This window comes from Elephas maximus, chromosome 4 (assembly GCF_024166365.1).
Source record: "Elephas maximus indicus isolate mEleMax1 chromosome 4, mEleMax1 primary haplotype, whole genome shotgun sequence".
In the NCBI taxonomy this organism is placed as follows: domain Eukaryota; kingdom Metazoa; phylum Chordata; class Mammalia; order Proboscidea; family Elephantidae; genus Elephas; species Elephas maximus.
Window position 1 is genome coordinate 72,176,791 of NC_064822.1, and position 27,936 is coordinate 72,204,726.

The following is a 27,936-nucleotide window of genomic DNA, read 5'->3' on the forward strand; positions in this document are numbered from 1 at the left end:
AGGTTAAGCAAGAAGGGATCAAAGCACTGAAAACATCCCCCTCTCTCACTTACCCTACCATAAAACTGCTCCCCAGTTCTTCAAAGCCTTATTTAGCTTTTCCCCACACCTTAGCCAGCTGAGGGTCTAAAACGTTGAAAAGAGCTTTATAGGATCATTTGCTCTCAAATGTGAGCAAAGAATCATGGCTGGTCTATTTTCCATTTAGCTTTCCTGGAAGGTTCTTTACCAAAACTGGCTGAAGCTACTGACAATCATTGAGAAATTATTTTTGTATTTTACTTTTGTAGGACTGCTCCCCAGTTTTTTGTTCAGACTGGAGAATCTTCTTTATTAAAAACTTTCTGTCTCACTCAGAAAGGGTGAAGGGGACAGACAGCCAAAATTCAGATAACATATGTCCATCTCTGTTTGTATATAAGCCAAAACAAGCAGATTGCTTAGGGATATTGAAACAAAAATTCAAGGCTGCCTTCTCTACTTTTATAGGCACCTAGCCACACATGTATGCAGGTGAACATGGACACACATGCATACGTGATCCAGCCACTCTTACCTCCAATGCACCATGGCATACTACTATGATGTCCTTTCTAGGTTGTTCAGGAATCTACTCATGCCTCCAACGATGACCTTTCCTTGCCGTTCACCACTAATGAGCTCCAGGGAGTTAAAGCAAACATGTTTTGGCTTATATATAAACACATATGGCCTTCTACCCTCTGCTTGGACCACAATCCCTAGACAGATGTCGTCTAAGCAATAAGAATTTAGCAAAAGCCCTTTTTCATTCACGAGCATTACGCTAAGTAGTTTTACTTAGATGCTCTTGGTGCCTCTCCTGTGCTCACGTGGCCTCCTTTTGCTTCTCTAGCTTCACTCAAAGTGGGTGGCAAGGAGCCCTTCCCCGCTAGGTGGAAGCTTGTCTTCAGTCACTTCCTTCCTCCACTCCACCCTCCCATGTTGAGATAGCCCATTTCATCCTATCACGGGAGCAGCCATGGCCGACAGATGGGGAAAGGAGGAGGTAACTGTGAAAGGGAGAAGAGATGGTGCTGGTCACCAGGGTTGCCCTCAGTGGGAATCAGAACTCCAGGATCCCATAAGTAAATTAAAATAACAAGAAGGAACAAATGGGAACCAAGTCCACCCCCGTCACCCTCCATGACATGCGTACCACACGACCCACAGACCTACCCTTCCCATACCCACCTTAACCTCTCTCTTCCCTCACTCAGACATCAGACTCAATACTAGAAAGTTTCTCATAAACATGCCCATTGCTGGAGCCATTGAAAGCCCTGGGGTTTTTGTTGTTAGGCACACAGGGATTGGACTGGTTCCCTATACAGATGTCCTTCTGGAAACGGCCTGGTACAGCCCCATGAAGGGCCGAGACCACCGGCTTGTTGGTGACAAGGGCCCGGAAGTCTGGCCTGGCTTTCGGTGCCCCCGCCACCGTGGGCTGCCTGAAGAAGTAGGATTTGCTGCCATGGAGCAAGCACTGGTCATCCCCAAAAGTGGGGATGAAAGGGTTTTGCGTGACCCGGTCAGGATAGAGCGACTTGCTGAGCATGTAGCTGCTGCCGGGGTTGTTGTGGTGGTGGTGTCCGGCAGTGGGCACTGAGGACTTGTTGTTGGCAAACGTGCTCTCACCAGCTGGCATCTCAAACATGTGGGCATAGGGACTCCCATCCAGGAAACGACCCTTGTCTTTCAGGCTCACGCTGCGCGGGGCCAAGGCGGCTTCTTCCTTCTGCAGGTCCACGAAGGTGTCATAGGAGTGCTGCCGGCGCAGTTTGTTCCGGGTCTTCTTCTGGGCCTTGGAATTAGTTGGGCTCTGAGGATACTTGGTGGTGGAGGCATTTGACGTCACTGCCACGGGGGCAGCTGGCTGGTCCAGCTCCTGCAGGGAGTTGTCCTCGCTGATGTCATACAGGTTACCTGCCTTCTTGCAAGCCTCACACCGGATGCATGCCTGCCTGCCCGAGTTCTGTCCTGCCACCGTGGTGGAGTAGTTGTGCAGCTTCGAGGGGCAGCTGCGGCAGAAGTTGCCCCCAGATCGGTCTTCCCAATCCATGTTGGTCAGGTTCTTCTCCCAAGGTGCTGGCACCCCACTGACCACACTGTGTTTGTCACCCTTGAGGTGTGACCTGTTGGTACAGGGTCCTCCACCACTAACTGAGTCGCGCTTAAAGTCATCACCCCGTTCCTTGTAGATATCCGTCAGGTCCACATGCTCCCAATGAGGTGAGTTCTCCTTTGTTCGGAACTGGTCCAGGTAGAAATCCCGTAGCCCTTCCTTGTCCCTGAAGTAGCGCTTGTGATCAGGGGAGCGGGGTGGTCGGCGGCGATAGGCCAGCTCGATCTCATCGAATTCCCGTCGGGACTTGGCCGAGGCTGGCCGCTTCTTCAGGCTGTCCTTATATTGCTGCTTACGCCTTTTGGCAGCATTGCCCTCAATGTTTCCATAGGTGACAGTGTGGGTGGAGATGTCAGAGACATCAGAGCGGATCAAGTCATCATGGCCACTGTAGCGGTCGCTCTTGAAGGAGAACTTGCCGTACAGGTCACTTAACTGGCTGTGTTTGGAGGAGGCTAGGCCAATGTCCAAGGGCTTCTTGCTAATGGACCTTGGCTGGGTGGTGAAGGGTGGGTTGTCACAGTCATAGAGCCCGTCAATGGAGCTGGTACTGCCAATGCTGTGGGGCCGGTGGTGATGGTGATAGTGATCTTGGTACACGTTGCTGTCCTTCAGCTGTAGGTTACCAAAAGTTCTCTCCACCTCACTGATATAGTCACTGAAAAGGTTCTCCTCGCAGGGTGGGTTGTTGTAGGATTTGCAGTCGGAATGTGTGAAGCTGCGGCGGTGCTCGGAGATGTCATAGACAGATGACTCGCGTCGGATGAAGTCCAGGGCGCTCTGTGGGGAGCCATTGACACCAGACAAGTTAGCCATGTTCTTGGCTGTGCGGAGCAGGCGCAGGATGTTGGAGTGTGTGTTGTTCATGGTTGCGGTGGGGGAATTCATCACTGATTGGCGTTCCTCGATAGCCACTCCATGGATGCAGCTGTAGATACCCTGAAGCAAGAAGGGGGTAGGGCGGATTAGGTCTCTGGTGGGCTAAAACTGACCGTAAAGAATACTACCCTTTCCCAACAATTACCTAACTGGATAAGAAGTCAGAGGAAACATGAAGTAGACAGTCCAACATACCCAAAGAAAGACGTGGCTACAAGTTTACCTGACTATTCCCCTAAATTTAGTAAGTTTTACATAATGGTCCAAGGTCAATGACCTGATTAAGTTTAGGTAAGCTTATTAAAGAGGGTACATGGCTACACTAAGCGACTTGAGCAAATGGGTGGAAATCACAAGTCACTTGGTGTAGCCATGTATCTCTCAGATAGCCTGCCTAAACTTAACCAGATCACTGACCTTAGCTCATTATATGAAACATGCCTCGACTGCATTGACTTACATCAATTTTCCTTTCTGTGCCCAGGTTTTTACATCTTAAAAATGAGGCCATGAAACTTTCACTTTGACAATTCTCTAAGTATGTTTCATTCTTGGCCAGGATCTTCCCAGAAGGTGGTAAAGATGGCCAACACTCTTGAAATGCTTACCCCTCAGCAGAAGGAGAGACTCTCTCACCCAAAGGCATTAGCCAAAAGCCTGTGGCTGCCTCTCACTGCATTTCACATAGCCATGTGCCATCCTGCATGAATTACTATGAAGGAATACATATGGTAATATATATTGCAATTTTGTGGGGTTTTTCCCCCTAAATACAAATTATGTCATACTCAAAAATAATGACGCCATGGTATTAACCCATAGCGAAAAATATCGTCAGCCTCTTGGAAATAAATGGCAATGCTCCTCAGATGCTGAGGCTGGTATGCCGTGGCTGACTGCCCTTGGCTGACAATAAACCCCAGAGGGAGCTCCGGAGCTCGTAACTGCGACCCTTTTCCAGCCCTGAAAAATTTGAGCAGCTTTTAGAATTTTGGCCACTAAATAACAGCTGAGCAATTCTCTTCTTGAGCCACGCAGGAACCACATTTACAGAGAGAATTAGGAAGCCCTGGGGTCAAAGAAGGATATTTTTCCTGCTGTGCCCTGCACGGTAGGAGGGAAGAATTAGGACAAATATCAAGTACTAAATAGGAGTGAATAATTCTCCTGTTGAATTCTCTCACTTATTCTCTCGTTAATTTCTCTTTTCCTTCTTACACTGTCTCACTAACCTAGTATTATCATAAATAATTAATGTCTTAACAAATTAGTATTGATTGAGAACTCCCTGTATACAGCTCCTTGTACAGGGGCTTTGAAGAACATGTACCAGGAGAGGGAATGGGTTAGGTTCCCCAAGGGCCCACTAGGCTCAACTCTAAAGTCAAACCAAACTACTGCTAATATCTTGCTCCCTGCCTTGAAAGGTAGATAAACTTGGAACTTTTCTTCCTGGTTAAGGAAGGTATTTGAAGAGAAGCTTGTTTGAATTGTGTCTTGGGAATTCATTTTGAAAGGGAAGTTGTCCCAGTGGGTGGGAATGAGAGGAAAGAACGTTAGAAAGGTGAATGGGGGCTACATAGGAAAGAAGAGATTTAGACAGGTGAGCCTCACTGTCCCAGAAGACATCAGCAAGATATAAGATCGGCAAGGTAGGGTTATTCTGCTTTCTTTCCCAGTCTCCTTTTCTAACCCTTTTTGATTACGTCAAGGAGAAAACTCCAAGCATTTTCCACATATAGAGACATTTAATATGTCTAACGGCTGTGAATGGGACTTCTATCACAGGTCATCGGCTCCCATGGCTTCTGCCCTCGCCCTATCAGCAACCTTAGGAAAGGGCCACTTGGTGGAACAACATGGCTCAGGGACTGTAACTACCACAAGTTCCATCCTCCTACTCTGACGTTCCTGAGTGGCAAGAGTCAACTCACAGCCAGAGAGGAAATGGAGAAATCATTCTCCATCAGTAAACTACTACAGGAAAATAAGCAAAAGATGAAACAATTTAATAAAAAATCCATTTTCTTACCTAACTCCATTGAGTCAAAGTTGGCCATATCTAAAACCTGGACCTCTATTCTAAAGGGGCTTTTAAGTTCACCTCTGGTGACTGAGTCCTTTAACTTTATTAACAAAATCAAGATAAATCCATTTTTCTTTTTTGACTCTTCCCGGTGACCCTCAATTCATATTCAAAATTGTGCTCCTAATGTTTCACTTTGCCCTAGAAACAAAGGAGATACCTCAATAACAGTTATACTTTTGCTCCAACTGGAGAAGCTTCTGGATTGTAAATTTCTTATGGGTCGGGACTTATTTCTCAAGATTCTGTTAGGTGCTTTAACACTGCACAATTCACATGGTTAAAACATAAAGTAGAACAGTGAAAACCACCAATATTATACTTTTCTATGTTAGAATAAGAGAGATATATTACATTTTACTATTTCAATACAAATGTGATTTTTTAAAAAAGGATTAAATGATTAATATATCCTATACAGAATTAACTAATGGTGATGAAAAGCATCTGGGAAAAAGCCAAATTTTTCATTTTGATAGATCTGCCAGTTCTTATTGAGAACCAAATGTCCAAACCCCACACAGAAAGCTGCTTCTTGAAGGAAAAATAGTATCACTCATTTTTCTGAGCCACTTGAAATTATATCACACAAACCCCTGGGGAAGTGTAAATCACGAGGTCTCTTGCTTTAGCAACTTAAAATTAGAGTTAGTACCCTACTAGGTCTCTGTACTTTGCATACTTTTTTTTTTTTTTTTTTAGGCAAAGCTCTCCTTAACAAACTCTAGGCACTTAAACCCAAGCACTTACTCTGCTGATGGAGAAGACCATGCCAGGCTTGCCAGAACAGACACCCATAAAGCAGTGCCGGAACTGCCAATAGAAAAGGTGCTCGCAGATGAAGGTGATGAGGCTGAGAGCCATGGCTGCCCCCAACATGTAGAAGACTCCTGCCATGTTGTCAATGTCCAGCTGGCTGCTCATGACCTCATTCTTCTCGTTGTGGCAAATGCCAGTGAGCCAGAGAGCTTCCAGCTCTTCCATCTCCCCTGGAGACAGGGCAGAGACGGAAAACAGATAAAGAGAAATGAAAGATGAAGAACAGACAAAAAGGGAAAAGGGGTTTTGGAGAGGAGAAAGGAAAAATAAGAAAGACATGGATGAGAAAGAGACAAGGAGACAAAGAAAGAGAATGAACAGAGAAAATTAACAGTAATTTTATTAATATTGCTATACCATTAATTCACCAATGTATTCAACAAGCATTCAATGAACGCTTAATGCAGGTATTGTCAGTGATGCAAAGCTATCTGACATAGCCTCTTTTCTCCATCATCCATCCAGTGTAAATTGGTATATAAATAATCAATATGGCAAGCTATATGAGAGCACAAGAGTTCAAATCAGTGAGAGTTATTTTGTGGCCAGTGGGTTTTTATGAGGGAGGTAGGATTTGGAGGTGGGTATGGCGGATGGCTAAATTTTAATTTATATCGTATGAAAAGGCACTTGAGGCAGCAGGGATAGCGGTGAGCAAATGGCAGGGAGGTGGGAAAGCACAAGGCTTGTTTAGGGAAAGGCATGCAGAACAGTTCTAACAGAATAATATCAGACAAAAAGGCTGAATTTAAAAAGTCAATATAAGATTGCTGAGGGCTTAAGTAGGGCTTGAGTATCAGACTAAGCACTTTGCACTTTATAGACAGTGGAGAATAACATGATCAAACATGTGACTCAGGAAACTACTCTTAAAATTTTGCAAAGCAGATTGGGGTAATGGGGGAGAAGACTAGAGGCAGGCTGTTAATTTTTGAGGTTATTGCATTAATTCATTCATGTGTCTACAATGGCATGAAAAGAAAAGGCTTGCTACAGTTTAAAGAATCCCCATTCATTATTAGGAAGTTGTTCTTTGCTGAGTTAAACACCACTGCCTAAGACTTTAGACAACCTCTGGTTCTCACTCTAACCCCTGGAGGTAATGAGCTCTGTGTTAGAGAAGTGAGGTGACAATGAACAGCCTAGCAGAACAAAGAATTGGCTCCCTGCACATTCAATACTGAAAGTAGGAGGCTTAGAGATACAGAAGTAGGGGCTGGCCACAGGGAGGGGAGAGTTTTTATTTCAAAGGAGGAATGGTGAGGGGAGGGAGAGAAAGAAGAGGAGGAGGAGGAGAAAGAGAAGGGAGGGAGGAGAGAGAAAGAGGGAAGAGGTTGAGATCCCCTAGAGGCCCTTGGATTTACTGATCTCTTGTTGAAGAAAATATAAATTTTAAGAGCAAAGGGGAGTAAGCTCAAATAAAATAAGACCACCATATGCAGGCCCACCTCCTTTTAACACTGCTTTAAGGACCAAAAACCAAAACCAAACCAGTTGCAATTCCAACTCATAGCAACCCTATAGGACAGAGTAGAACTGTCCCATAGGGTTTCCAAGGAGTGGCTGGTGGATTAGCAGCCAAGCTGTTAACCACTGCACCACCTGATTAATTTAATCCCCTAATGAAGTTTCAATAACCTTTATTCACTTCACCGGATACTAGGAATTAGAAAGGCAGAAATCCTTGTCAAAAGGAAAATGAAACAAACCGTGTCATTGATCTAGAATCCACCTAACACTAAAAAAAAACTAGACAAGCAAAATTCTGAAAAATATCATGATGAAAATAGTCTGTTCCAATAGATACTGGTTTGGGTAAAAATTTGAACTTTTTTGTATCCTCGGACCAGTGCTTCAGCAAGTTTTGCAAATCATCTCTGTTGCTGCTCCTCTTGGTAAGTGGCTGCTCCATTAAAATTACAGAAGCTCTGATACCAAACTGGCTTGTTAACACCCCAGCGGCAACCCCCTCCTCTTTCCAATGTTAATCAAATTGCTTTTTACTCATTTCTTTGATCAAACTATGATTTTCCTAACTTTTTAGGGGAGCAGCTGGCTTCACCTGAAGCCTGAAAATCCAGCTGTGTTCCTCTGCCTCTTATCTCATCCTTAACAGCAAAGATTCTACAGAAATAATCTAGGGAATCACTTTGCTGATGGCCTGTGGAGCCAAGCAGAGTCAGGCCGCTCATCTATAGCTGGATTACTTTCTCCAAGGATAACAGGAAGAGTAGGTACTTTGGACAGTAAACTTAAGAGGGATGCAGAAGAAATAAATATAATGAGATAAGAGTTGCCATTTTCTAAAAGCAAGATGGCTTTCGGCCTGCTGCTAGAGTGACACTAAAATAAATAATCAGTTGACACTGAATTGATGCCAATGCATAGTGACCCCACGTGTGTCAGAGTGGAACTGTGCTCCATCAGGTTTTCAATGGCTGACATTTTAGAAGTAGATCACCAGGCCTTTCTTCTGAAGTACCTCTGGGTGGATTCGAACCTCCAACCTTTTGGTTAGTAGCTGAACATGTTAACTGCACCATCCAGGGACTTCTAGAGTGATACTGCTAAAAAGCCAAACTAATTGCTGTTGAGTTGACTCTGACTCATGGCAACCCCATGTGTTAAAGTAGAACTGAGCTCCATAGGGTTTTCTTGGCTATAATTTTTATGGAAGCAAACGGCCAGACTTTTTTCCATGGAGCTGCTGGGTGGGTTCAAACTGCCAACCTTTTGGTTATTAGCTGAGCACAAAACCCAGGGACCTAGGGAGTGCCTTTTAGTGTCTTTCTCCTGCTAGCCCTGCCCCTACTTCCTGCAGCTGAAAGAGCAAGATGGGAGAGTGGAAAGAACGAGTAAATGGCCACAAATTTATTTCTCTGCTCTTTTTCTGGGCATATAAGGAACAGAGACTTTTCTACTATTCCATCCAATGCTCAAGCTACATGTGAGATGACTGCTTTTGATCATCTAACACCAGCCTCTCCTACTTTGTCCCTGCAATCGCAAAACATACCTGCTTAGCCAACGCCTTTAATCCCCTTCCCCATCCGTCACCCCAAAATCTCACAGTATACTGTCTAGGAATGCTGGGGTTAGAGGAATGGAGAGGGAGGAAGGGTTGATGTTTTAGACTGGCCATCTCTAAAAGCCGAATAGGCACTTTCTCTTTCTTTAACTCACCATCGCCAAAGAGCTGCAAGATAGCAAGATCCACCTGGCGCTTCCACCCAGAATCCTTTTGGATGGCAATGCCATAGCCAGTGGAAGCAAAGACTTTCCCGCTGCCAATGGTCACGAGCTTGCAGCCTTCATCTCGACCTGCCATGTAGTTCAGCACTGCTGCATCATAGATGAAGGCATCCAGTTTCCTGAGCAAGGAACAAGCAAACAAACAAAATCCAAAGGAGGAATTTTAGTACGAAACCACCTATGGGGACATTAATAAGAAGCAGTAGGGTTCTGGCCAACTACGGGGGAGAGTTGGTTCAAAGTAAGGCCTAAATTGGAACTCTGCCAAAATCCAAAGCCTAAATCCCAGGCTGTTCTTTATGTGATTTGAGGTCGAAAGGAGTTGTTTGCCTCCCACTGGGAATGATGAGAATGTAAGTTGGGCTTGAAGCCAACTCATAAGCTGTGTCTGAAAAGAAGGAGTAAAAAAGAATCAATAAAAATAATAACAGAAATAATGAAAAGTAACCACCACAATGATAACAACAAATAGCATGGGTTAGATTTATATAACATTTTTCATTTCTCAGTTCATTACAGTCCAGAGTGGGGATAAGTGTAGGTGTATGAGTTTCAATAGATGTGCAACGTTATTTTTGTGGTCAGAAACGTTTCAGTATTCTGTTGTGCAGCACAAAGGTAGAGATGAGTGATGGGGTTGGTGGTAGCGCAGGCTTGTGTTAAGAGCAATGTATGTGAAAGCAAAAGAACTGAGATCCCTCACAGTCCTAAATGTGTAAGAACCTCAATTTCTGTATTGTAAAGGGCTTTACAATGAAGAAATACATAGGGAAGGGAATAAGACTAGGGGTAAGGGTAGGAAGACATCAGCCAATATGTAAAACCAATATTTAAACATGTCAAAGGTAGAGGAAACCTTCAGATATAGCAAGACAGGTAATAGAGGTGTCTGCAAGCAAGAAAAGAATGCATCCCCTTCACTTTTTTTTTAAGTGCTTCCATTTATTTATTAATTTATTTTAAATTATTGAGGAGAAACTGACATAAAATTAACCATTACAAAGTGAACAATTCAGTGGCATTTAGTACATTCACAATGTTGTACAACTACCACCTCTACCTAGCCGAGAAAAAATAAGCCCTTCATAGCAACCCCATAGGACAGAGTAGAACTGTCTCATAGGGCTTCCAAGGAGTGGCTGGTGGATTTGAACTGCTGACCCTTTGGTTAGCAACTGTAGCTCTTAACCATTGCGCCACCGGGGCTCCTTTTCTGGCATAGTAAGACATAAGACATTTTCTACAAGGCTATGAGAACCCTATAGAAAGGTGGCATACCCGAAAACCCTAGCTCTGACATTACCAGGGACCAGGCTATCCAAAGTGGCCCTTCCTCCAAGCTCAAAACTGAAATCTGCTGTGACTTTATGGTGATAAGATCAAGCCTATCAGTGTTTTAGGTAACCATGCATCTAAATGGTTCTTCCAGACCTGAGCTACTGGGGTATTGAGAAGGGATACAATTCCTGTGACTTATTATACAACAAAAGAAACCAGCTACAAGATCCCTTTACCCCTAGATCCCAAAGCTTATAAAGCTCATTCATTTGGGTCAAGACCTCTTGAGTCCAAAATTCCAATGCTTATAATTGTCCACGGCTGTGGTTCCTGGAGGTCAAATAAATAAAGGTAAGAGTGTCACTGGGACTGCTCAAGACAATACATTCACAGTTCATGACACTCTTTTTAACGAACAAATACCCCCTAGAATATAGAGCTGGATCCAAAGAATGCCAGCAAAAGCTGTAATTACAGATTAGTCTACATATTCTTACTGTTCATGCCTAAAAATTTTCACCCTTTTCTTCTTTTACTTCTTGCCCAGAAGACACCAGAATCATTTCACTTCCTAGTCAACAAGTCCTTATTTTATGCTTAATGCATAAACCTCATACTTGACTCATCCCTTCTACTTTTACATTCTATTTCACTCCTCTTTCATGGTTACACTGATGCAAATAGAAAACAAATACCCACCCCAAAAAAACCCAGTGCCATCGAGTCAATTCCGACTCATAGCGACCCTATAAGACAGAGTAGAACTACCCCATAGAGTTTCCAAGGAGCACCTGGCGGATTTGAACTGCCGACCCTTTGGTTAGCAGCCGTAGCACTTAACCACTATGCCACGAGGGTTTCCGGAAAACAAATATGTACACATAAATACTTGCATATGCATCTTTGTGCACTGGCCTGAATTATACTGTCAAATTTAACTTGGAAATCCTTAAAAAGCAAATGAAGTCTCCTTTGATTTAACTTTGTGTAGCACCAAACATGGAATACTAGTACATCTGATTCAATATATGTTTAATAAATGTCAGAAGCATATCAAAGGCTGAGCTTGGAAGCAGTTCTTACCCTGTTTTCAGGGAGAGCAAGGCATCATCTACTCCCCTCTGGTTGAACTTTCCCATGTAGGCATGCATTTCTGCATAGTTATTGCGGATATTCCTTTCTGTGCTGCCATTGGGCACAGTCCCAAAGCGGAAAGGGGGTGAGAAGTCATTGGGTCTCTGGAACTGGAGAGAGAAAAAGAAAATATTTCAGAAAATGTGAAGCGATATTAAGTTAGCATTGGCAGGTTCATAATGGAAGGGACCCAACTCAACTTACCAAATACATTAGCCCTCACTCAGGAGCAGCAGTTGCTCTCTGAAAGTGGACTTCAATTTAACACATATTGTTGAGAACTTTCTATTTGCCCAACCCTGGCTTTAATTTATAACCTCTGTGTGTTCCTTTTTATGCACACTTTTTATGCCAAGAAAGAATGTGCAGTTAGCTTTCAACTGCAATGGACTAGTCACCTTTATTTTTAAAAATTTTATGAAATTCTCTTCTGGGGTCTCTTAATTTAGGGGCACAAATGCATAGTCATTGAAATACTAAGGCCACAGGTCCTTAATAAAGTCAGCTACATTATACTCCTGAAGTGAGTTTAAGTATCAAATATATATTTTGCTAGGAAATTTTCTCTTTGTATTAAAGCTCATACTCGTCTTACTTGAGCTATAGGATACATTGTAAAATTAAATGTAATTTGAATTATGTTCCTTCCTTGCTTAAAAACGGCAAGTGGCTCTCCAGTGCTTACCAGAATAAATTGAAATCTCTTGGATTTCTACCCCTATGACATCAGCTTTATTTCTGGCTATTGCCCCGCAATGAGTAAGTCAGCGTGTTGCTTCCTGAACACATAATTTTGTTTATTTGTATCTTCATGGCCTCATATAGTCTGTCCCCTCAACGTAAACTCATCTTTCTTCTAGGCCAGTTCATGCCCTTTGAAAAACGTAACTCAAGTAAATTTCTTCAGGAAACCTGTGAATTCTTTCATGAAATCTATCCCAAAGTGACCCATCAGTACTTGGTGATCTTGATTTAGACCATTATAATTCACACCTACACATTCAAATGCTCTTTAAATGGGCTGGCTGAGATATGAGAACTAGTCTCTGATGTAGTCACTAAGAATTTAAGCTCCAGACTGAGACAGATATAGACTGAAGACCAGCTCTGCCACTTACTAGGATGTGACCTTGGGCAAGTAACATAAACTCTCCATGCATCATTTGCTCATTGGCAAGAAAATGATAATACCTAGTTTTCAAGACTGTTGTGAAGATTAAATGAAATGATGCATAAAAAGTGCTTGGCATAGCATCTGGCACACAGTAAGTGTTCGATAAATGTTCTCACGTTATTTTTAATCCGTGTCCATATTCTGCATCTCCTAGTAAACAGCAGGATCTCAGAGCTTCTCACTCTATCAATGGTCAGATGAAATCTGACTGGAGTAGCTCTGTTCTGCCTTGGCATAAGGAAAGATTATGTAGAGATTTAAAGTCCTCTTAGTTTCAACACTACACCACTTGCTTTGGAGATATATTTGAAAACCTAACCTGCCAACTCAGGAGTCCTCTGAACCTTTGGAGTAGCCTGGGCTTAGGGCCATTATTCTCTCTTCTCTCCTTGACTTGAGAAGGCCTACGGCTGCTCAGAGTATAGGGTTTCATGGATCACAATATGTCACAGGACCAGCAACCATAAATGCCACTTTCTTGTTAAAAGTAGAGTTACGTAGGCAATCTGTGATTCATCAAAAGACCACTACTTACTGACCTAAAAAGCTCCTGCTTCAGCTTACCACAGTACTTTTTGTCATTAAGAGTCTTTGTTTATTTTTAAAGGGGCTATGATTTTTAGTTAAATACACTATAAGAATTAAGGAATTTCAGAGCTGAATGAGCCACTCAGGGCTATCTGTCCCAAATCTTACTTTACAAATGAAGAAACTGAGACCCAGAGAGGGTAAGTAATTTGCTCAGTCACACAGTGGCAGTGGTGGCTAACACTGTCAGGAATCAATTGGCCTAATTCATAGTTATTGCTTGCTGTCCCCAGCAGATAGTAAGTTAAAAATAAACAGGGACATACTTTTTTGGAAGATGTATTTGGAAGGTAACATCCAGGTTTGGTAGGTCACTATGTTGGGAACTTGAATAGCTGGAGGCGCCATGTGTCTAAGAAAGAATGAAATAATTTCTAAGACTAAATTCATTTACTAAATGATTGGGTGGGGCCGGCCTGGCTGCTGACCAATATCTAGCTAAGTGTTTTCCGAAATTATATCATGTGGTGTTGGCCAAGGGTGGGTTGCAATACCTGACAGACATCAGAATGCTATGCAATCACTGTCAAATATAACATCTCAGAGGCTGGAAGAAAGGTATTCACCAGATAACACGTAGAGTACATATTATGGTAGGCAGCAATATAACCTAATAAGCCTCTTTCAATCATTAATTCCCCACTTTGCTAGGACAATAACAACAGATGCTCACAATGACTAAGACAATCTAAGACCCAAAGTACTTGCTAAAATATCAATGAAAATTGTAATCATGTCCAACACAATTCTGGTATAAATTATTATGCTCTAATTTTTTTGAAAACTGGCAATCCATACAAGGCCCATGCAACAATTTTTGATTAACCAAATAGAATCTGATGCCCAGAGTGCCTCACTTCCTGACGAAGCTAGATTATAGAAGGTTTTTAATAGTGCTCTGGCAACTTTCGATTTTAAATTATCTTTCAACTTTTGGATACAGTGTTATAACCATATCCCTGAATGAAAACTAAAAGGATGATAAAGGACTGAGAATAACCAAGACAACACTGAAAAACAAGAACAAAGTTGGATTTTACACTACCTGACTTCAAGTCTTATTAAAAAAAACAAACAAACCAAACCCGTTGCTGTAGAGTCAATTCCGATTCACAGCGACCCTGTAAGACAGAGTAGAACTACCCCACAGTGTTTCCAAGGAGTGCCTGGTGGATTCAAACTGCCAACTTTTTGGCTAGCAGCTGTAGCTCTTAACCACTACGCCACCAGGGTTTCCAGTCTTATTAGAAAGCTACAGTAATTAAAAAAAAAAAAAGTATAGTATTAGCATAAATACAGATAAATGGATCATTAGAACAGAATAGAGAAAGCCTAGTAATAGACCCAGGCGTAAATAGTGAAAAGGCAATTCAACAAAGATATGATAGCCTTTCCAACAAATGATGTTGGAATAATTAGATATTCATATACAAAAACAACCTTCGTTCCACACCACACCCAGACATACACAGAAATAACCTCAAAATAGAACATATACCTAAATATAAAACCTAAAATTTTAAAAGTTCTAGAAGAAAATCTTTGTAATCTCGAATTAGACAAAGACTTTTTAGCTATGACAACAAAAGCACAATCCACAAAAGAAAAAAGATAAATTAGACTTCACCAAAATTAAGAACTTATTTTCAAAAGGCATAGTTAAGACCATGAAAAGACATGCCACTGACAAAGAGAAAATATTTGAAAATCAAATAAAGCTATTTATAAAAATGAAAGGGATGATATAACGACATTGCAAGACTCTTACAGAGGTAAAACACCTTCCATAAGAAAATAACCAGAGAAAACAGCCAGAACTGGGAAGAATGGGAAAGCACAGCCCTACAGAAAGCACTGGACATGGGGCAGCCAATTTGGATCTGAATTCCAGGTCTGTTTCTGGCAGATTGTGTGAACATGGGCAAGTTACTTAAATTTACAGAGCCCCATTTTTCTCATCTGGAAGTATTATTTTAATGAGTAAATAAGATTATATGTAGGAAATCATTTAACCCAATATCTGGCACATGGTGGATTCTCAAAATTGTTGGGGGCATCTGTGGGGATGAAGTTCTAATACCTAAAATTGTCCTGTGCTAGGCAACGTTTTCTAAGATGAAAACTCTTGTTCTCTATTTATTCCTTAAACTAGGCCAGTCTGGGGACAAACAAGGAGAGCATATCACCCCAGAATTAGCCAGAGTAGAAACAGACGTGAGCTTTGAAAATTCTTGCCCCAGCTTGGTAAGATCTGTGAGGTTTAAACAAAACTCAGATTTAGAAACCCGTCATCGGAACTTGAATTTCACTAAAATTCATGGCCATGGAGAACTATATGTTTAGGGAGGCCTGTGATGAAGAAGGACAAAATAATCTTCCAAATCCCTTGATATGGCCAATAAATGCCCTTGTAATAAACTTACCCCAAGCTGTGAGGCACTATATGACACTTGTTTAACCTGAGTGGCAATCAGTGCTCTCTGGGGGCTTTGTAAAGGAGTAAAATTTAGCATTGTCAAGGACCAAAGTGTCTTAAAATCCATACAAAAGGGAAGAACCTGAGAAATAATTAAAAAAAAAAGAAAAACCCCAATATACCAAGGAGACCTGTGACTGAATTAAAACACTCAACCTGATTTTAAAACAGGGAATTTTATACAATAATCCTTATTAATTGATATTGTCAATTATTTCATTCTACTTGGGCCAAAATCAATGCCCATGGATGTAGCAAGTCTGTTGCAAAAGACCTCTTTAAAGTTTTAGAAAGCAAAGATGTCACTTTGATGACTAAGGTGTGCTTAACCTAAGCTGGTCTTTTCAATCGCCTTACATGCATGTGAAATCTGGATAATGGAAAAAGAATGCAAAAGAAGAATTGATGCATTTGAATTGTGATGTTGGTGAAGAATATTGACTATATCATCGCCTGCCAGAAGAATGAAGTCTTAGAAGAAATACAGAGTGTTCCTTAGAATCAAGGATGTGGAGACTACAGCTTGAATACTTTGGTTAATACAATGGCCACAACAATGGACTCAAAAACACCAATAATCGTGAAGATGAGGCTGGATTGGGCAACGTTTTGTTCTGTTATATATAAGGTTACCATGAGTTGAAGCCAACCTGATGGCAACTAACAACAATAATTCCTTATTAAATCTTTGGCCTATTATAGGGCTTCCTCAAACTTGGAATCTTTTTCTGGCAGTCACCCAGATTGAGATTATAAAAACACTGATATTCATAGGGAAATAAAAAACAGGGAAAGGAAGGAACTGTAAGAATCAGCATCATTTCACAGAGAAGAAAACCAAAGACCTAAAGAGGTCAAGTAAGTTGTTCAAGGTCACATTGAAGTAGAAGGAGCAGCTGAGACTTGTCTCCTGGGTGCAGATCCTTCCCATTGCCAGCCCCAAATGTTAGAGCACAGTCCTATTTCTGCTTGCTGAGAGTGAAGCAACACACTGTAAACGGTGTTGGCCAGTGAAGGTACCCTTCCTTTTCTGGCATAGCAAATGTCAGCTCCAGCTCTCCCCACTGAATTTAACACACGGCTTCTAGCAATTACTGTAAGCACGTGCTTACACCAGGGCAAAACAATCCCAGGATGTTAAGTGAACTGTAATCTCACTTGATCCTCCTGGAGAGCTGCTGGGAATCAGAATTCAGCCCTCTGAGCTGTTCAGATCATCTCAGCACTGCCCCTCAACCCACCCGTCCTAATGGCCTCAAGGTGTATTAGCCTTGACAGTTCTGTGAGGAGAAAGGTGTCCCCAGGCCTGAAGTCAGAGCACTTGCCTCCACCCAAAGGTGACAGGACTGCTGGGTTCTGAGGCTGTTATGGCTGCTGACTTCCACTACAGAGCCCCTCCTCTGCAGACAGAGAGGGAGAGGGGGAGAAGTCTGGGAGGTACGCATCTGGTCCATTTTATTTTATTTATTAAATAAATATATAAATTGATTTTCCTATGTATAGGACATTATCAATTTATTAATACTAGCCACTATCATTCAACATCTATGTATGTGCTGAGAATAACTCATATTCTCTCCTTTAACAGTAATAATTAAAATGCATCAGTTCATTTGACAAATATTTACCAAGCATCTAATAGTATAGGAGACTGTATTTTTTTTTTTTTTTTTTAGTGTACTAGGAACTGAGGAGACAAAGATGAAAAAAATCAGGCCCTGTATTCAAGGAGTTTACATGCCAGAAGGTCAGGAATGCAAACATTCATTCATTTTTTTCATTCACTTGTTCTTTTATTCACACAGACACTATATTTATTGGTATCACATGTGTAGCTTCCACATGCCTGTCAGTTTGTCATACTGTGGGGGCTTGCGTGTTGCTGTGCTGCTGGAAGCTATGCCACTGGTATTCAGGTACCAGCAGGGTCACCTATGGAGGACAGGTTACAGCTGAGCTTCCAGACTAACACAGCCTAGGAAGAAAAGCCCAGCAGTCTACTTCTGAAAAGAATTAACCAGTGAAAACCTTATGAATAGCAGTAGAACACTGTCTGATATAGTGCTGGAAGATGAGCCCCCCAAGTTGGAAGGCAATCAAAACTTGACTGGGGAAGAGCTGCCTCCTTGAAGTAGAGTTGACCTTAATGACATAGATGGAGTAAAGCTTTCAGGACCTTCATTTGCTGATGTGGCATGACTCAAAAAGAGAAGAAATAGCTACAAACATCCATTAATAATTGGAACCTGGAATATACAAAGTATGAATCTAGGAAAACTGGAAATCATCAAAAATGAAATGGAATGCATAAACATCGATATCCTAGGTATTAATGAGCTGAAATGGACTGGTATTGGCCATTTTGAATCGGACAATCATATAGACTACTATGCCAGGAATAACTTGAAGAGGAATGGCATTGCATTCATTGTCAAAGAGAACATTTCAAGATCTATCCTGAAGTACAATGCTGTCGGTGATAGGATAATATCCATATGCCTACAAGGAAGACCAGTTAATACAACTATTATTTAAATTTACACACCAACCACTAAGGTTGAGGATTTTTATCAGCTGCTACAGTCTGAAATTGATGGAACATGCAATCAGGATGCATTGATAATTACTGGTGATTGGAATGTGAAAGTTGGAAACAAAGAAGAAGGATTGGTAGTTGGAAAATATGGCCTTGGTGACAGAAACAGCACCGGAGATCAAATGATAGAATTTTGCAAGACCAACAACTTCTTCATTGCAAATACCTTCTTTCACCAACATAAACGGCAACCATACACATGGACCTCACCAGATAGAACACATTGGAATCAAATTGACTACATCTGTGGACAGAGACAATTGAAAAGCTTAATAGCATCAGTCAGAACAAGGCCAGGGGCTGACTGTGGAAAAGACCATCAATTGCTCATATTCAAGTTCAAGCTGAAACTGAAGACAATCAGAGCAAGTCCACGAGAGCCAAAATATGACCTTGAGTATATCCCACCTGAATTTAAAGGCCATCTCAAGAATAGATTTGATGTGTCGAACACTAGTGACCGAAGACCAGACGAGTTGCGGAATGACATCAAGGACATCATACATGAAGAAAGTGAGAGGTCATTGAAAAGACAGGAAAGAAAGAAAAGACCAAGGTGGATGTTAAAGGAGACTCTGAAGCTTGCTCACGAATATTAAGCAGCTAAAGCAACAGGAAGAAATGCTGAAGTAAAAGAACTGAACAGAAGATTTCAAAGGGCAGCTCGAGAAGACCAAGTATTATAATGACGTGTGCAAAGAGCTGAAGATAGAAAACCAAAATGGAAGTACACGCTTGGCATTTCTCAAGCTGAAAGACCTAAAGAAAAAATTCAAGCCTCGAGTTGCAATAATGAAGGATTCTATGGGGAAAATATTAAAAGATGCAGGAACCATCAAAAGAAAATAGAAGGAATGCACAGAGTCATTATACCAAAAAGAATTAGTCAATGTTTAACCATTTCAAGAGGTAGCATATGATTAAGAACTGAAGGTACTGAAGGAGTGGGTCCAAGCTGCACTGAAGGCACTGGGGAAAAACAAGGCTCCAGGAATTGACAGAATTATCAGTTGAGATGTTTCAACAAAGGGCTGCAGCATTGGAGGTGCTCACTCGTCTATGCCAAGAAATATGGAAGACAGCTTCCTGGCCAACTGACTGGAACAGATCCATATTTATGCCTATTCCCAAGAAAGGTGATCCAACCAAATGTGGAAATTATAGAACAATATCATTAATATCACACACAAGCAAAATTTTGCTGAAGATCATTCAAAAATGGCTACAGCAGTATATCGACAGGGGACTAGCAGAAATTCAGGCAGGTTGCAGAAGAGGACGTGGAACCAGAGATACCGTTGCTGATGTCAGATGGATCCTGGCTGAAAGCAGAGAATACCAGAAAGATGTTTACCTGTGTTTTATTGAGTATGCAAAGGCGTTCGACTGTGTGGATCATAATAATTTATGGATAACATTGCGAAGAATTGGGATTCCAGAACACTCAATTGTGCTCATGAGGAACTTTAGATAGATCAAGACGCAGTTGTTCGGACAGAACAGGAAAGGTATGCGTCAGGGTTGTATCACTTCACCATACCTATTCAATCTGTATGCTGAGCAAATAATACGAGAAGCTAGACTATATGAAGAAAAGTGGGGCATCAGGACTGGAGGAAGACTCATAACCTGCGTTATGCAGATAACACAACCTTGATTCCTGAAAGTGAAAAGGACTTGAAGCACTTACTAATGAAGATCAAAGACCACTGCCTTCAGTATTGATTGCACCGCAACATAAAGCAAACAAAAATCCTCACGATTGGACCAATAAGCAACATCATGATAAACGGAGAAAAGATTGAAGTTGTCAAGGATTTCATTTTACTTGGATCCACAATCAACAGCGATGGAAGCAGCAGTCAAGAAATCAAAGGATGCACCGCATTAGGCAAATCTGCTACAGAGGACCTCTTTAAAGTGTTGAAAAGTAAAGATATCACCTTGAAGACTAAGATGCACCTGACCCAAGGCATAGTATTTTCAATCACATCATATGCATGTGAAAGTTGGACAATGAATAAGGAAGACCGAAAAAGAATTGATGCCTTTGAATTGAGGTGTTGGTGAAGAATGTGGAATATACCATGGACTGCCAAAAGAATGAACAAATCTGTCTTGGAAGAAGTACGACCAGAATGCTCCTTAGAAGCAAAGATGGCAAGATGGCATCTTACATATTTTGGACATGTTGTCAGGAGGGATCAGTCCCTGGAGAAGGACATCATGCTTGGCAAAGTACAGGGTCAGTGGAAAAGAGGAAGACCCTCACTGAGCTCTGAAATGAGGTCCCATGAGGCCAGAGGTAAAACCTCTACCTCTATATTTGTTGGAAATAATAATAATAATGTAATGAGAGCAGTGGCTAACACTTCCTTAGCACTTACTATGTCTCATACAATTTACATAGAGTAACTCAAACTCATTTAATTTTGCCACCGACCCTATGAGGTAGGTACTATTAGCCCCATTTAATAGATACAGGAGCTGGAGAGGTAAGTAATCTGACTATGGTCATATAGCTAGACACCAGCAGACCAGGTTCTTCACTCTTAACTATAAAACACAGCACAAAGGTCTATGCTCAGAGGACACAGTGGCGGCAACAATGAGCTCAAGCATAACAACGATTGTAAGGATGGCGCAGGACTGGGCAGTGTTTTGTTCTGTTGTGCATAGGGTCGCTGAGTCGGAACTGACTCGTAGCACCTGACAACAAAAACAACATCATGTGTAGGGGGCAGTTCTACTCTGTCCTATGGGGTCATTATGAGTTGAAATCAACTCGAAGGCAATGAGTTTTCTTTTTTTTTTTTGAGAACATGTGTAGACTCCTTCTGGGTAGTGGGGGCAAAGCATTGCAGAGGAATAAGATCTTGCCTCCAAGGAGTTCACATTGTAAATGAGAAAGTCAGATAATAAACTTTTTTTTTTTTTTTAATGTGATAGTCACAAATTCTCTGCCACTCCTCCCATTAAGAGGTGAGGTCTATGTCCCTTCCCTTTGATTCTGGGCTGACCTTGGTGACTTGCTTGATGAATAGACTATTACAGAAGTGACATGTTGGGACTTTTGAGGTTAAGGCATAAGGAGCTTTGAGCTTACACCCAAGCCTTTTGGAATCTCACCTCGATGGAAGCCGTCCCCTATGTAAGAAGTCCAGCAACTCTGAGGCCACATGTCAGAGACACCACGTGTAGACACTCCTGTCTACAGTCCCAGCTGAGCCCAGACCTCCAGACATTGCAGCCAGGGCACCAGGCCTTAGAGTAAATCTGTCTTGGACCCTCCAGCCCAGCCCAACTGCCTGCTGAATACTGAGTGACCTCAGCTGATGGTATGCAAAGCAGAAGAATCACCCAGCTGAGCCCTGCCCAAATGTCTGACCCACAAAATAGTGAAATATAATGAAAAAGTTCTTGCTTTCAAGCCACTAAGTGATGGGGTAGTTTGCTGTGCAGCAATAGATATCCAGAACACAAGACAATTTGAAATAATGAAAATGAAGTGCTAGGTTGAAAATGAAATAGTAAAACGGGATAAAAAGTGGTTTGGAGGAATAAACAATCAGATCGGATACCCTGAAAAGGCCTCTCAGTGGAGGTGGCATTTGAATTAAGACCTGAATAACGAGAAGGAGCAGCCATGCAAAGATCAGGGGAAAAGTTTATCAGGCCCAGGGAACACCAAATGCAAACGTCCTGACATAGGTACAAGCTTGGTGTATCCGAGGGGCAGAAATAAGACCAGTGGCTAGAGACCAATGAGGAATGTGCTGGGTGCTATGAAAAACTGTGCCTAAGCAGCAGTGGAAGCACGTAGGGAAGGGAGGACACTGACATTGAGACCTGAAGGACATTTTCCAGTTAGACAAGAGAATGAGCAAATGGTTTCTAAACAGAGACAACAGTAAGACACAGGACACAATAAAAACACAGGATGTCAGAGTGCCTTGGCATGATGGGGACCACAAGTAGCTTTTTATTGTAGAGAGGGGCTGGATCCTAAAAGGAGTTGAATTTTGTGCAGAAGAGTTTCGAGTTCATGCTCTAAGGGAAGAGAAATGGCAGAGCCTGTAGGGCCATCCAAACCAAAAACCCATTTCCATTGAGTCAATTCTGACTCATAGTGACAGGGTATAACTGCCCCATAGGGTTTCCAAGGCTGTAATATTTACACAAGTGGACTGCCACATCTTTCTCCTATGGAGTGACTGGTAGGTTCCAAACACCAGCCTTTCAGTTAGCAGCCAAGCGCTTAACCACTGCACCACCAGGCTTCCTTGTGGGACCACACTGAGTCTGAATCCCAGCTCTGTCACTTGATAGCTGTGTGACCTTGAACGAGGTGCTTAACTTCTCTATGCCCCAGATTCCATATTTGTACTTGTGGTGGTTTGGGCACCACGGGGGAAAAAAAGAGGAACACAGCATCATCAGATACCGTCCCTATCTTCCAAGCATATGAAAAATGTCATATGCACAACTAGCTAAAACACAAAATCTCAGGAGCTGAATATAAGTGCTACTGGTATTCTAAAGAGAAAGGCTGCAACCAGCTTGGGTTTGCTGGAAGGCTTCTTGAAGGAGGCTGAATTTAAGCTTGCAGGGAGGATAGGATGGAATTGGAAGGGTGGACATGGGCAGTGGAGAAGCCTAAAGGGTCATGGGTAATAACAGCAGCTCTCACTGGAGGAACCATTCCGTTTTAAGACTCCTCCTCCAATACTAATTGCTTTCCATAGTGAGATTGTGGAAACAGGTATTCAGGGAGAAGATGTGAAGTCTTTGAGGTTATGATGCCAGGAGAAAGTGCAGGTTCTGAAAACAAAACAAAAAATCTCCTGAATGTTTATGGCATCCAGGTTCTTTTTCTGACCACCAGATCTGGCCATCTCCCACTCAGCTGCCACTGAGTCCTAACAAGGATAGACAGATTGAAGGAATGACGGCATGCAAAGGAAAGTGGCTCTACTGAAATGAAAAGGGTGGGGAGAACCAAAAAGGGTAGCTGGCTGCCCTGCAATAGTGTCCCTTCTCATTCAGTCTGAGTGAAATCAGCATATGCAGATCAGGGCATGCTGCAGAGCGACCTTGAGGAATTGGATGTTATACAGCCTATTCGCAGGGATCCATCTGCATGACATGTGCGGAATCTGGGGGCTCTTGTCTTCAGAGCTTGACAATCCAACACATAAATACTGTATTCATTTCATCACTCCTTATTTTATATTTGAATCACAAGAAGAATCAATGCCCAAATGTCACTCAGCCCTTCTAGATACCCAAGAGAATTGGTGCGAAGGGTTAGGATACAAAGGAGACTTGGGCCTATGCTGTTAATTATGAGGTGGTGAGCCCTGGAATTCTGAACAGACTATATTTTCACCTACCCAGCACCCTCCCACTATCAACATTATCAGTCATACCCTTTAGTTTAATAGTTGTCTTTTATCATTGACTTTTAAAATATATATAAATACAGTTCTATGAATTTTAACTCGTGTAGAATCTTGCAGTCACCACCACAATCAGGACACAGAACAGAACTATCACCTCGAATAACTCCTTTGTACTACCCTCGTGGTGTAGTGGTTAAGTGCTATGGCTGCTAACCAAAGGGTCGGCAGTTTGAATCCACCAGGTGCTCCTTGGAAACTCTGTAGGGCAGTTCTACCCTGTCCTATAGGGTCACTATGAGTTGGAATCGACTCGATGGCACTGGGTTTGTTTTTTTGTTTTTGGTTTACTACCCCTTTAGGAGCCCTGATGGAGCAGTGGTTAAGCACTCTGCTGCTAACTGAAAGGTCAACGGTTGGAACCCACCAGCCACTCTGAGGAGAAAGATGTGGCAGTCTGCTTCCATAAAGATTTCAGCCTAGGAAACCCAATGGGGCTGTTCTACTGTCCTATAGTGTAGCTGTGAGTTAGAATCTACTCCACCGCAATGGGTTACTACCTCTTTATAGTCACACCCTTTCCTCACCCTTAGCCTCTAGCAACCACTAATCTGCTTTCTATCCCCAACCATACGGTATGTAACCTTTTGAGACGGACTATTCCCCCTCTCCCTTTAAGTAAAATGCCTTTGAAGGAGCCCTGGTGGTTAAGTGCTGGGGCGCTAACCTCTAACTGAAAGGCTGGCAGTTGGAACCAACCAGCCACTATGGGGGAGAAAAGACCTGGCATCTGCTCCTGTAAAGATAACAGCCTAGGAAACCCTATGAGGCAGTTCCGCTCTGTCGTATATTGCTGAGTAGTATTCCATTGCATGGAAGAACTCATTTGTTTAGCCACTTAACCGCTGAAGGACATTTGGGTTACTTTCCGTTTTAAGTGATTACGAATAGAGCTCCTATAACGTTCATTCGCACAGGTTTTTGCTTGAACATAAATTTTCATTTCTCTAGGTAAATATCTAGGAGTGGAACTACTGAGCCATCTGCCTCTTTAAACCCTTTTAGATCACTTCTCCCTTTTGATGGTCCTAATTTTCCTATGAACTCTAAAGTAAGTACAGCAGCTATTAATATCTACTCCAGCCCAGAGGCATGCCCACTAATCAATTTTCCCATAATAATATCATACAGTCCAATTGGGATGAAGTGGGTAGGAGTGTGTGAACCACGATAAGCAACGTCTGAAGAAGGAAGGAGGGGCTGGAGGAAGCAGGTCTTTCTCTTTGCCCACCATCATTCCTTGCTGTGACCAAAGGGGTAAGAGAAAGGTCAGACAATAACACAAAGGTAGACTTTCTGAAAGCATGACCCCTTTCATATTCCGTGGCCCATAAGTGCTCAGGAAAGATGTAATAAGGAGGTAGCTTGTGCTTACACTGAAAGGAAAATTTCATTATAAACAGTAACTATACCCATGAGTTATGGGCTAAAAAAGATCTAAGTTCAAATTCTAGCTCTACCACTTATAGCTGTGTAACTTAAACTAGCCACTTAGCTTTGAAGTGACATTTTAACAACGTTCCAAAAAGAGAAATAAGGCATGGCATCACATTACATAGCCTTCATTTCAAAACACGGGACCCAGAATAGCCACCCAGGACCTTACCCATGGGACAACCTGGCTGTGGATATAGTGACGCATTAGAAAGTCAGACTCTTCATCCTCTGGGATGCGAGTGGGAAGAATAAATATTTTCATATTTCATTATAAATTACTCAATGAAAAGAATATATTGTCAAGTTCATTCAAAGTAGGTGACTAAATTATGAGCACAATAATGTTACAGAATGTAATTGGAAGACTGTTGTTGTTGTTAGGTGCCATTGAGTTGGTTCTAACTCATAGCGACCCTACAGGACAGAGTAGAGCTGCCCCCTAGGGTTTCCAAGGAGTGGCTGGTGGATTTGAACGGCCAGCCTTTTGGTTAGCAGCCAAGCTCTTAACCACTGTGCCACCAGGGCTCCAGTTAGAAGATACAGGTATTTAATAAAAGTACCAAAATTAACTCAGTACTCTTCCTGGGCCTCTGGCAGAACTTGATGCTATTTTGCTGCTGTCAGGAAAGGGAGTTAGCATATGGTAAGCACTCAACACTTTAGTCATTTCTGTTCTTTTTTTCACTTAGTGTTATTAGTGCTATGGTTGTTCACAGTGGCAAACACACTTAAGTTTGCGCATGAAGAAACATGAACTAGGATGTGAGAAGGCTGGTAAGTTTGCCCCTCACCTGCCTCTGGCCATGCTGTCATTTCAGAGTACGTGTTCACACTACTTTGAATGGAAGGAGCTCCTCACCAATCCAAACTTGGTGTGGAGCTGGAGTAACTCTGGTAGGCCCTAGAAGGTGGGAGGTGTAGAGGGAATGGAACTCCCTCTCCTCTGCCGCTATCCTCTTACTGAGGCCAAATAGGAGCTTGCAGAAAACAGAATGCCTGTTCTTCAGACTCATGGCATTTAGTTAATTTTCAGTTTTCCTCACAATGAAGGTCTTAATATTGTAAACCAAACCAAACCAAATGGGTTGCCATTGAGTCAATTCCCACTCATAGCAATCCTATAGGACAGGATAGGACTGCTCCATACGGTTCCCAAGGCTGTAAATCTTTACAGAGGTGGACTGCCACATCTTTCTCCCATAGAGTGGCTGGTAGGTTCCAATAGCCAACCTTTTGTTTAGCAGCTGGGCTCTTAACAACTGCACCACCAGGGCTCCTTTAACATAGTAACCAAAAACAAAAAACCCATTGCTGTTGAGTTGATTTCAACTCATAGCGAAAAGCAGTCATTTATTCTGTATTTTACAAAATTTGGATATATTTACTGTAAAAACCTTTCCTAAATACTTCATAAAGTTAGATAACGGCATTTTACGGTACGTGGGCTAGCTGAGATTTGGTCTCTGAGCTGGCAGAACTGAAGAAATGGGTTTATTCCTATATTAACTTCACTGTGTCAAAGCCTATATCATGAAGTCTTTGGTGTTTGGCAAAGTCTTGTGTCTGGTTATCGAATATCAACATCTATACGTTTAATAAGCATAAATCATATATTAGCCACTGAGCTCTGAAATGAGGTCCCACGAGGCCAGAGATAAAACCCCTACCTTTATATTTGTTGGAAATAATAATAATAATGTAATGAGACCAGTGGCTAACACTTCCTTAGCACTTACTATGTCTCATACAATTTACATAGAGTAACTCAAAGTCATTTAATTTTGCCACTGACCCTATGAGGTAGGTACTATTAGCCCCATTTAATAGATACAGGAGTTGTTGCACACAGAGGTAAGTAATCTGACTATGGTCATAAAGCTAGACACCAGCAGAGCAGGCTCTTCACTCTTAACTATAAAACACAGCACAAAGGTCTATGCTCATAGAACAGATGCTCAAGTGTGGAATATAGGGATCCAATGAATAAATGAGTGTGCGAGTTCCAAATGGGCAGCAAAGAAAGTAAGGGCTATGGAAGGTTAGAAGGAGCAGAGGTCACAGTGAGAAAGGCTGGAGTTGGGGAGGCTAAGCAGAGAAGGCAGAGACAGAGCTATATATGGCTGAGAGTTATATAGGCAAAGAGGTGTGGGAAGGGCAATCCAGGCAAGAGGAAAGGCATGAACACAGATGCAGAGGGACATGGGTACAATGTCTTAAGTTGGAAGGGATGTTTGTACATGTACACGTGGGACATTAAGTTAGTGATATAGAAGAAAGCCACACTGCAGAGCAGGCTGCATAACCCAGACTGAGGAAGAATGTGATGTACCCAGCTCAATGTTGTTGTTAGGTGCCGTCGAGTTGGTTCCGACTCATAGCGACCCTATGCACAACAGAACGAAACACTGCCCAGTCCTGAGCCATCCTTACAATCGCTGTTATGCTTGAGCTCATTGCTGTAGCCACTGTGTCAATCCACCTCGTTGAGGGTCTTCGTCTTTTCCACTGACGCTGTACTTTGTCAAGCATGATGTCCTTCTCCAGGGACTGATTCCTCCTGACAACATGTCCAAAGCATGTAAGATGCAGCCTCGCCATCCTTGCTTCTAAGAAGC

General features: G+C 42.2%; 1 protein-coding gene across 1 annotated transcript in view; it reads right to left on the reverse strand.

The window, feature by feature from the left end:
- Window positions 1–749: 749 nt before the first annotated feature.
- Window positions 750–27,936, reverse strand: part of GRIN2B (glutamate ionotropic receptor NMDA type subunit 2B) — a 484,741-nt gene continuing 457,554 nt past the window's right edge. The window contains exons 10-13 of the mRNA XM_049882524.1: window positions 11,541–11,701; window positions 9,111–9,298; window positions 5,859–6,097; window positions 750–3,082 (exon numbers count right to left, since the gene is read on the reverse strand). Coding sequence (XP_049738481.1) covers window positions 1,235–3,082; window positions 5,859–6,097; window positions 9,111–9,298; window positions 11,541–11,701 — 2,436 coding nt within the window. The 3' untranslated portion in view covers window positions 750–1,234. The remainder of the gene's footprint in view (window positions 3,083–5,858; window positions 6,098–9,110; window positions 9,299–11,540; window positions 11,702–27,936) is intronic.